At 36.8% G+C, this 14545-nt stretch overlaps 2 protein-coding genes across 4 annotated transcripts; both read right to left on the minus strand.

Moving 5' to 3' along the window:
• Positions 1–1689: 1689 nt before the first annotated feature.
• LOC124423067 (polycomb group protein Pc-like) lies at positions 1690–7973 on the minus strand. 3 transcript variants are annotated; one of them, XM_046960386.1, is made up of 7 exons: positions 7268–7973; positions 4310–6752; positions 3881–3971; positions 3528–3571; positions 3318–3441; positions 2759–3184; positions 1690–2557 (listed from the first exon to the last, which is right to left on the minus strand). In XM_046960386.1, the coding sequence occupies exons 3-7, from the start codon at positions 3947–3949 to the stop codon at positions 1928–1930; spliced, it is 1293 nt and encodes a 430-aa protein (XP_046816342.1). In that variant the 5' UTR covers positions 3950–3971; positions 4310–6752; positions 7268–7973; the 3' UTR covers positions 1690–1927. The 3 variants fall into 3 exon arrangements, with proteins under 3 accessions (XP_046816342.1, XP_046816332.1, XP_046816352.1); XM_046960376.1 differs by having other exon boundaries at positions 7021–7973; XM_046960396.1 differs by lacking the exon at positions 3881–3971 and having other exon boundaries at positions 4310–7966.
• A 5029-nt stretch (positions 7974–13002) lies between these two features.
• Positions 13003–13581, minus strand: LOC124432778 (histone-lysine N-methyltransferase SETMAR-like). The gene is made up of 2 exons (XM_046981965.1): positions 13306–13581; positions 13003–13233 (listed from the first exon to the last, which is right to left on the minus strand). The coding sequence occupies exons 1-2, from the start codon at positions 13579–13581 to the stop codon at positions 13003–13005; spliced, it is 507 nt and encodes a 168-aa protein (XP_046837921.1).
• Positions 13582–14545: the final 964 nt, after the last annotated feature.

A 14545-nucleotide genomic window follows, 5' to 3' on the forward strand; every position in this document is an offset into this window, starting at 1 on the left:
AAAAAAAAAGGAAAAGGTCAAATTATCGACGAGCGACAAATCTTTCTTCAACGGGAATATTATCGTGCACATGACCACAACGCTATATTACGAATGTAAAATTTTTAGTAGTCGTGATGCAATATTTATAATCGATACGTGTCAAAATGACGCGAATCCACTTTTGATCCCCCTCCCTTTTTTTAATACGAGAAGTTTCAACGACAACGGATATTTAAAACTTTAATTTGTTCGAAGTAGGAACATCTATTTGATAAAATACTCGCGATTCTCATTTACAAATCAAATTGCATATTTTAGAAACTGTTGTAATCTCGAAAATCTTTTTTTTCTTTTTTCTTGTTTATATATATATATATATATATATATATATATATATATATATATATATATATATATATATATATATTATATTTTTCAATACAAATAAGCGCCTAAACGTAAAATTATATAAGTTTCCTTCGAATAAATTCAAAACAAGAAACTTTTATCATTAAAACAAATGCATCGGCTGTTATGATAAACTTATTAAACTTCCAAGTCCAATGCAGATGAACAGCAAGTGACGTACAGAATTTCGCTATCCATCCAATGTTCGTTATAGCGAACATATATTTTGAATATAGCAATGCTAACGAGTGTGTGACTGATTCTCCATCGACACAGTTGCCTGCGTATTCTACGCATGTTACCCGCTACTATACTATTACATTCAAAATATAAATACGCCGTATAGTACGTTTGACGAACAAAATAACGCGTGTCGATGTTTAGTTGCTGCTTTCTACATTGCACTTAATTCTCAGTTCTAACTTCACCGATTTAAAAAAAAAGAAAAAGCACGGATCTCACGGTAGCGTTTAATCTAATTTTACGATGGAATCTGCCCTAGGAATATATAGTCTTATTATGTTAACGTAACAGATCCCAGATTTATGTATTTCTTTGACTAAGTGCATCAGCAATATGTCCGTTTAAAAAATACAAAACGCGAATCAACATACAATGTACCGTAAATGAGAAATAGACGAGAACGTACGATATAAAATTTATTTCCTTCGAAGAACACGTTTTACCAAAAAGAAATTTAAAAAAAGAAAAAAAATAAGAAAGACAAAAAGAAATTTTTTCGTATTCGTAAGATATAAATCAGTTTAATTGCGCGTACTTTAAGACAAAAAAAAAAGAGAAAAAAAAAAAAACATAGAAAATCCATTTCTAAACGCAAATAAAAACTAATCACGATTAATTATACACAATTGTGTATCATTCAACGCACATTATACTTACATTTTTTTCTCTCTTTTTTTAGAGCAGCTAAAGTCTATAAAGCGTTTCAAAACATGCACTGTAGTGCGTATTGTATCATAATAACTCGACGGTGCGTATCATTTCATTAATGTTTTTACTCTCTGCAAATTTGTCGTGTGATCACAATGCCGTTTTAATTTTTCCCTTTTTTATCGATAATGGTGTTGCACGAATATTTATTATTATTTACCATCATACTGCAATTTCACGGACATGCTAACACATACTCTCACACGCATACCTTTCTATTATGGCTAATGTTTCTGCCAGAATTAAAAGAAAATAAAAAAAAAAAGAAAAATTCAATATACAATAACGTAATTACAAAAACCATTTTCGTGATTGTTACAGCGTACGAAGAAGCAAGAGAAAGCATAAATTACGACGTCTCTCGATTTATTAATTTCTATTATTAAACGTCTCTTAACGCAACCGTGAGTTTATACAATTAAATCGTTAAAAAGTAAGTTTTTTTTAATCGCTCGACGACAATGAGGTCGATAACGATTTACGCAGACACATAATAATCGATGTGTGAAAATAATTTATGTATTTACAACGATTTAATACAAGTCAAAGGAAGTATCTGTCTCTTCCTTTTTTTTCATAGAAAGGGTTAATAAATGTCGCTTTTGGGATCTCTCTCGCGAAAAAATCCCTTTTCCGTCTTACACTCTCTAATGGTAACCGTTTTAAGATTCACGGTGACGTCCGTTATGAAAACTTGATCGGCAACCGGATTTCTCGCATGCCAATACTCCGTACCGGGACTCGACAAAGGAACGTACATCTCGGACCTCGTAATTTCAGTTTGTTTGATGCTCGTTGCATTATTCTTATTATTATTATTACTGTTGTTATTGTTATTATTAATATTATTATCGTGACTATGATGGCCATTGACTATTGCGGTTAACCTATTGTTATTCGTGTAGGAATCCGTAGGACTCGGTGATTTGTGACCGTTCGCATCTACTGTCGTGGAATTGCTAGTCTTTTCTTGTTTTTGTTCGGGTAAATGCCTCTTTTTCATTGGTTGATCCAGAGGTGTGTCCACTTGAGGAGATAGCGAAGCGGTTGATGGAGTACGAGGTAAAGAGGGCGGTGGACCATGAGGTACGTCTGCTTCCGGTCGTTTCTTGTCTTGTACCGGCGGGGCCAATGTCGTTGGCACTGCTGGTAATGGCTCTTCAGGTGTGGATTTCACGCTCGAGGATGATGGTCTTCTACCGTTTACTTTGTGTCCCTAAAAAGAGACGATGCATAACAATGATCTCGCTTAAAAAAAAAAAAATAAAAAAATAAAAAAAAAATAAAAAAAAAAAGAAGTATTCTTCTTTTCTTTCTTTACCATGGAGAAATATGCCATAATTAGAATTTAAATTTGTTAAATGTAAAATTTTGAAGAATCCGAAGTTTTGAAAATTTTTGACATAAGAATCCTTACATGATAAGACGACGGTGAATTGCTTTTTAATGGCAACAAACGTGGTATTTTATTCGGTGGCGGACTACTACTACTGCCACTGCTTGGACTGCTCGTAGTGATTGTAACGCCGATTTTTCCAGACTCCTTACTGAGAACCTCAGCTTTTCTCTTGGTACCAGCTGGTTCTCTCCTTGGAAGTAAGGTTATATCAACGCTACTGTTCGAGCTGTCCGAGTCAACACTGAACGTTGATGCCAATAACTCAGGTGGTGTAGGAGATTCTTGTCCGTCTAACGAACTGGGTAACGTGTCCTCATCGGGAGTGACATGATTCAAATGCGGTGCAGATGTGCTACCCGTCGTTGACTCGTCCTGACTATCTTCTCCTACTCTTTCGTCTCCACCAGGTTCTTCGACAACCACGAGATTGGCCAATACTTGCTCCTTTATGAGGAGAGACATAACAAAAATTACTACTTCCCGCGAAAAATTATACTTGACGCGAATTAAATCTAATCGTATAGAAAAAAAAATCGTTTTATCTAACAATTTGACAACAAAAAATAAAAATTCTTACATTGTATCTTGTATCCCTTCGCCTTGGCCTTCTCGTAGATACATCTCCGCTTTTTAAACTCTCCTCGTACAATTCGATCAGCCTCACGTCTAAAATATTTTCCTCCGGTTCCCATGTATTATATCTACGGACAGCGTATGACAAAATTAGTATAACGATAAAAATGAACTCTTCAGAAAATTTCTTTCATGACGTTCATGATCCACTTACTTTTTACTCCATCCTTTCCATTTAACAAAATATTCCACCTTTCCCTAAAACATAAGAAATAAGTATATCGATTATGGTAATCGATTCGGACGAGAGTAATGAAAAACACGAGCCGTTGATTATAAAATTCTGGATAAGCAATATTCATGATAAATAATAAAATTCGACATTAACAAAATTTACAGTTCTTTACGGTTCGTACGCATCGATACATTGTAAAGAATCAACCAATCGAAAATTAAACGAATCTTATAAACTTCTCAATTAGATGAATCAAGTGCTTCGGTTTTTTTTTTTTCAACATTCGAAAAGTTTTCATTGCGACAAGAAGATAAGACGCAATTCGAATTAACCTTTCGATGGACTTTCGCTTGCTTTTGGAAAGTTTCCTTTTCTCTATCTCTGTTTTTTGTCTCGCTCATTGTCAGTCGGACAGTCGTTTGTCTGAATAAAAAAGAAAAAAAAGTTTGTTCATACGACGAACATGTAATTTGGAAGGAGGCTAGACTATGACGATGCGGACATAAGATCATTGACGACGAAAAGATACAGAAAAAAATGGAAAGAGGCGAAGAAAACGAATGAAGAGGAGTGTGGAGGATCCGAAGAGAGGAGGCACGAGACGTCGGAAGGAATGTTAACGAGGGAAAAAGACGGGGAAGGTAAAGAAAAGAAAAAAAAAAATGACGTGTACGTCGCGTGCGAGCGCGAAATCCATCGAGTGGCGCCCTCTAGCAAGGAATAACGAAAGCTATCCGGCAAGCGCGCAACACTTCACTTACCCGCCTTTCCCTCTTCTTCGTGATCCGCTCGGCGGCGTAAACCCTGTCACCGAGATCCATGACACCTATGTACTGTTCGTGGTCACTGTGTCGTCGTCTTCGTCCTCAACGGAGAGGCGATGCACTTTGACGACGGTTTTGTACACCGTCCACGATCGCCGATCATACGCACCAGTGACACTAATACGTTAAAAAAATGGTGTCGCTGCAAACACACAGATTGTATGCAGCGGAACGCGTGTACCATAGAATCACGCACCAGAAAAACAGACGTATCCACACTGACACACACGGACGAACGTGTGCACGAAAAAGAGAAAACACGTAACGCGCAGAGAAGTTTCACGCGCGTAACGAATAAATCATCATCATCGTTCGTAGAGATTTCTCGCTACCGTTGTACGTAATACTCGACGACGATGACAACGGTAAAGAGAAAAATATGGATGATAGCGACATCGAGATGCACCAAATTTATTTCTTTCACAGTCATAGGGATATCCTGGGGATCAAATGTGGTAGATGAAAAAACTGCAATTGGGACGATTAAAATAAATGCGCTTCAACACGGGAACAATTAAAGAAAACAGGTTTTAAAATGGTTCCGAAAACATTTCATACGTTAGAAACATTTTTCTTCACGACGGTCGATTGTCGTATGTAAAAAGTGGTATGTATCGACGCGTTCCGTTCGGTGTACAACCGCGATTACTATGAGGGCACTATTCAGCATTGCACAATGTTTTTTGCACTGGTCGTGTGTATCACGGCTACTAAGAGAGCGGTATGGTAATGGTAGTGGCGGTGGCAATGGCGATGGCGGTAGCGGTGGTGGTGGTGGTGGTGGTGGTGGTGGTGGTGGTGGCAGCGGCGGCAATGGTGATGGCGACCGAACGACAGTTCACGGTTGGCCCGCTATACAACGGCGTGCTGCCACAGCGACCGATGTTTTTCGAAATGTCCGATAGTTCCGGTAAGACCGGCGGAGACGAGCGAGGATGACCTACGCGCACGTCTCATCGAGAAGCGAATTTAACGCGGTAAATCGTGCCTTTTTGATGAGTTACTTGTGTCACTTTGATGATCCACTTGTATAGTTCGGTATAAAATTATTTTGGTCTTTAGTTTTATTTTTCTTTTTCTTAATTGACGTAACAACTTTCGTTATTTCGTGCACCAAATCTCCTTTCACTATCTCTTACAACTGCTGGCTGAAAACTCACGTTATTTATCCTGGATTCGAACGGTAAAAACGTTTTTATTCCAGTATTTGTATGTTTTGTCTTGCTCTTTCTCCCGTTGTCGATGTCGTTATTACTTGTTTCATTCGTAATCTGTTACTGTTACTTGCGCTGTCGCCACCGCTGCCGCGGTTGTCGCGCCGCCGCCGCTACTACTGCTGCTGCTGCTGCTCCCTTCGGGCGAGATCGGGGTTCGTGACGTCAGCAATTTTCCCTCGCCTCGTAAACACCAAACATGGCCGTCGCATGGATATACGCTGATCGAACGCGTCTCAGACGGATCAGGAAAATTGAGTGTCTATCGGAGATTGGTCGATCGATGGATAATCGAACAATGGATCAAAGATAGTTCGACAATATCCGTGATCACAGAATAGCGAATATGAGTGCGGAAAACTGGAGCGTCCAACTTGGACCGTCTAACACATTCTGCGGATCGAGGCCGACTAGAGCCGAAGTCTACCGAACTCCCCTCAAAAGCGTAATGGACTCGCCCGAGTCGCTTTTGGTTGCGGGTAGGGGAAAGAGAGAGTGAGAGAGAAAGAGAGAGACAACCTGAAGTAAAGGAAAGGGAGGAAGGAGTTCTGAACGGTAGTGATGCGTAAAAGATGCCGCGTAAGAGAGAAAGAGAAAAGTAGGAGGAAAAGAGGAAAGACAGTAAGACGTGGTGGGGTTAGAAAGAGAGAGAGGGAGAACAGTAGAAAGAAAAAGGATAGAGCGTGTGCGCACGGTTGAACGATCACGATGGGGAGAGGAAAAAGAAGAGAAAAGCAAGAGCAATGGAGGTAGAAAGAAAAGAAAGACAGCGTGAGCAGAAGCACCGTCCTCGGAACAAGAAAGCCTCTTGCTCGCTCTATCGCTCGTTCGTTCGCTCGCTTGCCTGCCTGTCTGCCTGCTAGCCAGCCAGCCAGCTCGACAGCTCCGAGTCCCCTTCTGCTTTCTGTATATGTGTGCGTGCTCGTGATGTGCGAGTGTTCGATGCAACGTTGCCACGTCCGTTTCGTCGATAACACCGTACCAAATGTCACTGGCGCACCACCGGTAAAATCGAAGCGTCTCTATAAGCGCCTTTCTCACGATCTCTCGATTTTTTTAACGAATTGATCGGTAGGAAGCGTATTTCCTCTCTTCTTTTTTCGCCTCCTCTTCCTCCTCCACCTCTTCTAGCTCTTCCTCAACGATCGATCGGCTAACTTTCTTATCTGTCGTGTAACAAAAATTACAATACAGACGACAGTGCAATACGTCGTCCTCTCTCTCTCTCTCTCTCTCTCTCTCTCTCTCTCTCTCCTGTTTTGAAGAGTTCTCGACGATCCGACAACGTCGCGCGTCTTTTACGACGTTCTGTCACATACTACGCACACGTACATATATCTACAAAGAGAGAGAGAGAGAGAGAGATAAAGAGGAAGAGGTAGGGGGAAAGAAAGAGAGATACACAGTCACAACGTCGGTAATATACACACGCACGCGCGCTTCTACGGGAAAACGTAAAATCCTCCCTTCCTTCCTCTTTTTGAGGTTCGAAGGTAAACCTTATATAAATGCGTCACACACAAGGATGAAACGAAGAAAATATAAGACGAGAGAAACACGCAGCAAGCACGGTACGATACGAACTCTTTCGGCGAAAGCGATGTACCTTACTATACGCGACGAGAAACCACACGCAGAGAGAAAGGGAGGGGGGAGAAAGACGGAGAGAGAAACTACATACGTTAACGAGCGGGAGACGATCCTCTCTCCGCAGAAAACGCGTTCAACTTAGACGGATCCCGAAACGAAAATGTCCTCTTTCCTCTCCTGTATTCGTACCATATAGACAAACCGGACACACGCGCACACTGCAAATACGTGTATTTGGTTCGATGGAGGGGGTAGAGTGCGAAAGAGATGGAAATATGATATTTAGTAGTAGTTGCATGACGTGAACGTGCTGAAAGCGCGGGGGGAGGAATATGCTTCGTCCTTCGACGTAAATACAGCGAGATAAAAAGAAGTAGGAGAACTATACGCAATTGGTTGATCTTGGGAGGCGCCACCGACACCATGAGTCGACTAACGACCGTTGACCAATCACCGTCGACGTACGGCCCACTAGGTTTCCCCACGTAAGCCCGAGAGGGCGGGTACAAGAAGGACGATCGGACGATCGTATTTAGTTAGCTCGCTGGTTCTCTCGCGCGCCTTTACTCCCACTACTTCGTACTCTTCCTCATCTACTTCCTCCTCCTCTTCTTACCGGCATCCTGCCTCGATCTCCCCTCTTCTCTATTCTCACTCCATCCATCTCTCTCTCCGCCTGTCTGCTGCTGCTTTCTCTCTCTCTCCCTCTCTCTCTTTCTCTCTCTCTCTCTCCACATCACACTCTTCTCTTACGGTTCTTTATTCCCCTCGCTCGTGCAAGAAAGTCGTATGGCATTGCGCTACCGGTCGCTTCTCTCGTGTTCGTCACCATTTCGATACACACACATGTGTGTGTATGATGATGAGTATGTATGTATGTTAATGTATGTATGCTATATATATATATATATATATATATATATATATATATATATATATATATATATATATATATATAGTATATTTTTTTTTATGCGTTGAATTATACGCACTAGTCGAAAATGGAAAAGCACATGGAGGCTTGAAGCGAGACGGAGATAGATAAACGTGCATGCGTCGTATCGGCTTACGTGCAGGAGGAAAACGCGCGCGCGCGCGCGCACATATTCTCTTTCTCTTGCTGGCCTTCGGTCCCCTTTCCCGTAATACGCATGGGGATTAGAGGGAGAGTATCGGGGCGGGGAAGTACATCACACCACCACTACTCTCGATAGCTATTGAAATATTCTTGATCCTGGCTGAAGAGCGCTAGTAGAGTAATGCTACGATGCCGCGTCTTTCTCTCTCTCTCATTTTTCTTTCTTTCTCTTTTTCTCTCTCTGCATATAACCACTAACGCTAGGCCGGAACTATCTTTTCTCTCCCCACCTTATTACCCCCACTCTTCTTTTTTCCCCTTCTGGTTCTCTCTCTCTTTTCTCTTTACTTCTCGTGCTCGGAAAGTCTCGACTTTTCTCTCTTACTCTTTTTAGTTCTCGCAGCCGCGTTCGTCGCTCTTCGCCCCTCTCCTTCACTGCTCCCATGCTAACCATTTCGTACCTCCGCCACCACCACCACCACATCGTTCTCTTGCGTTGCCCTTCTACGGACATCGCTATTCACATACACATACCAATGTGCATCATGTACGGATAATGTACTCCCTCTTTTCCTTCCGTCGTACCTTTGCAAACTTCTTTAAACCACCAATTTGGTTTCACGATTTCTTTCCACTTTCTTTATCCTTCTTCATTTTCTGACCACTCACGATTTATCTTTACTTACTCCTATGTTAGTTTTGTTGAAACTTCCCCTTGTCAGCAAAATGCATAGGTATGTATAACTCATGATAATGTTGAAAATGTGTTACTTCCATTCGAATTCTTTGTCCTCGATTGTTTTATCACGGATGCCAGAGATTTCAGCGGTTGAATGCGAAGAACGTGTTTATTGGCTGGCTAATTTTGCATAAATCAATACTGTTCACCTAATATGCTTCGTAATTTTTTCATCGGGAGTTATTTTTTATTTTTTATTTTAAAACAGCGACCGATCATAAGTAAAGTTAATATACCTACGTTGTAAATAAATTCTAGAAAAATTTCGTGCTAATTATTTGAAATTTCCACAACATTCAACGTTTTAATTAATTAATAAATTATAACTTCTAGGAATAATAGATAATGTTTTGGCAGAAATAGGTAAACCGTTTCATTTTTCTTCTAATTGATTATTTTTCTCTGTCATTATTTGTGAATTTGCTGAAATTAAAATATAAAAAGGTAATTATTAAAATGATTAATTAACGTTAATCAGATGTATAACTAAATAAAAATGTATAAATATCGAATAATCTATTTGCTCGAAGATGAAGAAGAAAATAGATATCTAATGTGGAGTTTTACTCTGAAAGTTTTTGATATCGTCGTCACCTGCCGTTTTATCACAAGTCTTCTGATCTTTTCTCAAGATAAGATTTGCGTTTAGGAACGTAGGTAGTCGATACAACCAGTGCTATGTCAATGAAAAATATTAGGTAATTATTTATGTCAATTAAAATATTAGAAGATCGATAAAAATAAAATAAAATATGATGAGTTGATAATTAAAGAGAAGAATTTAGAAAAATTATTAATACATGATTTATTATTTAGAAATTTTGTGAAACATAAGTATTGTACTAGCTATAAAATAGATATTAAAGCGCGGAAATAAGGAAAAATATAATTTTTTACGAAAATTATCATAATTCATTTTACGAAATTTATTAAAATAATATATAGTCTCATTCCATTAAACAAATATGTGTTATAATTTTACAATAATATCCATTAAGTAAAATTGAGATTAGAAAAATAATTTTTAAAAAAATTAAATATTGATTAAGAAAATCAATATTGAAAGAGAAAAAGAAGATGAGCACGTTTAAATAATCAAATGCAATGTGTAACAAAGGCTCCGACTGTCTTAAAATAGCAGTTGTGTCGCCGATGTAATTCTTAAACGTCGCGCATCGATGAACAACGCGGACCTTGATGAACAATGCGTCTTTACGGTCTTAACGCATGTGCATGTAGAACGAGGCTGCACCAAAAACGAACTCTACTACCAATACAGTGTTAGAGCGTTAATTAAGGCTCTTGTCAATGATTACAATAATGGAGACGGGAAATTTATTGGATCGTTTCTTTTTGCTTCAATTCTATCAGGGACAACCAAATATAATTTTTTGCAAGTTTAGATTAATACTATATTTCTTTCATTTATTTAAATTATTAGATATATTTATATTTACGACTAATTTAAATTACATCGGACTAAATCAAGAAAAATGCACATACATACCTATTATTGTATTTTCTTTATACAATGTATCTCTTTATGTATATACTTTCTTAGAAATACTTTATAGTACTTACTTAATAGTTATTCTTAATACAGTTTATTTTATTTTAACTAGAAATTGGAGGAAGAGAATTCATTCGTTTATTTTCGTATAAATTATCATACAATATTTCAGATATTAACAGAACAACTGAATCGCAACTCGTGAATGTTTGCACCAACACTGTACTTCATCTCTTTATCAAAATTACCAAGTTAAATATCTGCTATAATATTTTTTCTATACGATATAAGTACTTACCTCCTTAGATATACTTCGTAGTAAGCCTAAAAATTATTCTTAACACAATTAATTTTGTTTAATGATTGGCGAAAGAAATACAATTTATGATTGATCCTTAATTTGTTTATTTTCGGGTAAATTATTATATAATAATTTTGATATAAATGAAAGATATGATTTTCAATATCTAAACCTAATTTATATGGCCAACAAAAAATTATCGATCATCGAGAGAAATATGAAAGATTAATAATTTAGTAATTGTTCAATCTCAATACGAATTTTCCCTTTTCTTCAAATAATCTTTAAAAATATATAAATCTCTAGTGGACCGACTGATAATAGTAAAAGTACCTACGCCTGTTTAAAATGATCTGAATTTTTGATAAAGTCCCTCATTCGAAACAACGTTCGCGAAGTGTTTTTACCTCTTGTCTATTTGGCTTCCTTTTATCACAGTTAATAGATACACATGTATTCCATTACAAATCGATTCTCAATTAACAAAGTGAAAACGTGTTAAAAGCTTAAGAGCTTCTGATCCACCGTTTTTATTTCAGAAGATATTCTTTTTTTCATGTTTCCTTCGCGTAGGACGAGATAGGAATTTAGGATTAGAAATTAGGACTACTAAAAACACAAATTTCATATTGACCAGACTTTTTAAGTTTATCCGAAATTACTCATTACATGCATTTTTATATCTAAACACGAAAACGTAAGACGGAGAGGAAAACATTTGGTATTGGCATGAGTACATGACATTTTGAAATAATGAGGAATACTAGAGACGCGAATTTTAGATTGTCTGAATACATATCGAACTTTCCACATTCGTTCGACATGTATTTTTAAGAGAAAACACAAAATTAAGAGAGAGAGAGAGAGAGAGAGAGGGAGAGAGAAAGAGAAAAAAGTCGAGTACCGCCACGTTCGAAATTTACTAATTTAACGTTTCTATCGACAATACTTGCATTTCATGATTAAATTTTATAACAATGTATTATTTGATATATTTGCTGCAATAAGCTTTGCAATGATTTTTTTAAATAAATGATGAATTCGTGCTGTTAATTACATCTACATTGATCGTAATTGCATGATACGTACCTACCTTAACGAGATCTAATTAATTAATTTTACGAGAATCGTTATCTTGCGGCATCTAATTATTATAATTTTATTAACTATATAGAAAATTGGAAATAACTGCAAAGTGAATACGAATATTGCTTCAATGATCATAGTTGTTAAAGTCACCCGTTAGACGAGTTCACCTACGTAAGTTTACTTATTAATTCAATGATGAGAGCAACGGCTACGCTATACATTACGCGGTATACTAATGTCTGTATACTTATACACATGTACATGTATATGCATGTACGTGGGTATCGAGAGAAAGAGAGAACGCTTATAATGCGGTCGTTCGTCGACGCATTATCGGACTTACGCATGTTATCGCACGAACTTGCTCCACGTGATGTAGGAATGTATCTATGTATGTATGTGTGTGTGTACATAAACTAGCTTTAAACGAGATTGTCATGGTTATCGTGCCTACTTGTCTTTCATTTTTTAATTATTCTATCCTGAAATGTAGAAGAAAAAGAAAAAGAACAAATTTCATGAATCGAGTAGTATAATATTATAACTAACGAAAAAAAGACGATGAAAGGAATAAATTTTCATGAATTATTGGGTTAGCAACTAAGTGATCGCGAATTTCAAATAAGGAAAATTCTTAATTTTTGTTTAAAAATATAACTTTATTCAATTAGATACTGTCCGTTCTTGTCGATGACATTTTGCCATCGTTCTGGCAGTGTCAAAATTCCACGTTCGTAAAATTTCTGATCTTTGCTATCAAAAAACTGAATTAAATGTGATCTGACATCATCAGCGTTATTAAAAATTTTACCATTTAAGGAGTTCTGCATGGAAGGAAACAAATGGTAGTCTGAAGGCGCAAGATCAGGGCTATATGGTGGATGTGATAAAACATCCCAACCCAGTTCCAATAATTTTATGCAAGTGATCAAAGACATATGGGGCTTTGCATTATTATGGTGGAAAACGACACCCTTACGATTTGACAATACCGACCGCTTTTCTTGAATTGCATCGCTCAGTTTGGCGAGTTGTTGAACATACACGTTTAAATTGATCGTTTGGTTTTGTGGCATAAATTCAAAGTACAAAATTCTTTTATAATCCCATCAGACTGACAGCATAATCTTTTTTTGGTGAATCTCTGCTTTTGATGTCGTTTGGGCTGGTTCATCTTTCATGACCCACGATTTCTTCCAACTAACGTTGTTATAAACTATCCACTTTTCGTCGCCAGTAATTAGGCTTTTCAGAAATGGATCAGTTTCGTTACGTTTCAGAAGCGAATCGCAGATGCTAATGTGTTGCGTCAAATGAATTTCCTTAAGCTGATGAGGGATCTATAAATCGAGTTTCTTGACATAACCAAGCATTTTTAATTTTTTTTCAATGCATGTATGCGATACATTGACCTTCTCCGCAATATCACGTGTTGTACTATGACGATCTGAATCGATAATGGCCTTGATATGGATCTCATCGACTTCAACTGGACGGCCAGATCGTTGAGCATTTTTCAGTGAAAAATTACCAGAACGAAATCTGGCAAACCAATTTTGACACTGCCTTTCTTTCAAGGCTTCATTTCCATATATGGCACATAACTTCTTTTGTGCTTGCGATGCGTTCTTGCCTTTAAGGAAGTAATACAATAAAATATGTCTGAAGTGCACGTCTTGTTCTTCCATTTTTAAATTGAGATAAAAACAAAACTAAAACACTAATCGATATAATTTGTTTACTAAATTAAAGATAGAAGTCCAAATAATAAGAAAAAAATATAGGTTAGATGCAATGACCATGTTAACAAAACAAAAGAAAGTTTAAAGTCCATCTATCGACAAAATCCGCAATCATTTAGTTGCCAACTCAATAGGTTAATTCATGAAAATTTATTCCTTTAAGTTGTTATAATAAATTAATGAAGAAATATAATAAAACGAAGCAATTCAAAAGGATTTATTTTTAGATTTTACTAAGTATATTCTGAGGATTTATATTTATAGCTCTTGTAAATATATTTCAAAAACTATGAAAATCCTGGAGGCACAAATATCAAAGAGTACGACAGGAACTCATACAATGATTAAAGATCCTTAAATTTTGATTATACTATAAAAAATATTTTACGATAGATAATAGGTATATTTATAATAAAAACAAAAAGAGATTTGGAGAAATCGGTAATTGTCTAATGAACTTCGATATTTTTTCGGACTTGAAACAAATCTCGTTCGTCGTTTCTTCATCTTTAACAAGACATATCTAGAATGATCTAAATAAATTAGTAATACTCAAATATTTACTTACAAATATTCACTTACAGTTCAATATTTTTCCGAATTTGAAGTAATGAAACATTGTCGATTCCTATTTTTGACATGAGAAAACATAATGACATTTAATTCTGAATTCGGAAGGAGTTATATTTTGTTAAAAACGATAAGATTTGATTTATCCGTAAACATTTGAGCTATTATTCTTTGAAACTCATTTTAGTTAATTCGTCATGAAGAAATATCAGTCGGTTTTTATTCGTAAAAATCAAATTCTAATTGTTTTTCGTTTATCTTGTTTATTTTTCGTTAATAAATATCCAAAGAGTTTTTTAAAATTATGCATCGTTACTTTCACTTCGAACTTGTCAGATTA

This window comes from Vespa crabro, chromosome 1 (genome assembly GCF_910589235.1).
Source record: "Vespa crabro chromosome 1, iyVesCrab1.2, whole genome shotgun sequence".
Taxonomy (NCBI): Eukaryota; Metazoa; Arthropoda; class Insecta; order Hymenoptera; family Vespidae; genus Vespa; species Vespa crabro.

Bases quoted from the DNA above. Each gene is read 5' to 3' on its own strand.
- LOC124423067 (XM_046960386.1), bottom strand. From the start codon at position 3,949: ATGAGCGAGACAAAAAACAGAGATAGAGAAAAGGAAACTTTCCAAAAG. The intron at 3,442-3,527 runs GTAAGTGGATCA...CGCTGTCCGTAG, and splicing joins TGGAAAGGATGGAGTAAAAA to ATATAATACATGGGAACCGG. The intron at 2,558-2,758 runs GTAAGGATTCTT...GTCTCTTTTTAG, and splicing joins ATTCACCGTCGTCTTATCAT to GGACACAAAGTAAACGGTAG.
- LOC124432778 (XM_046981965.1), bottom strand. From the start codon at position 13,581: ATGGAAGAACAAGACGTGCACTTCAGACATATTTTATTGTATTACTTC. The intron at 13,234-13,305 runs GTCAATGTATCG...CTCGATTTATAG, and splicing joins CACGTGATATTGCGGAGAAG to ATCCCTCATCAGCTTAAGGA.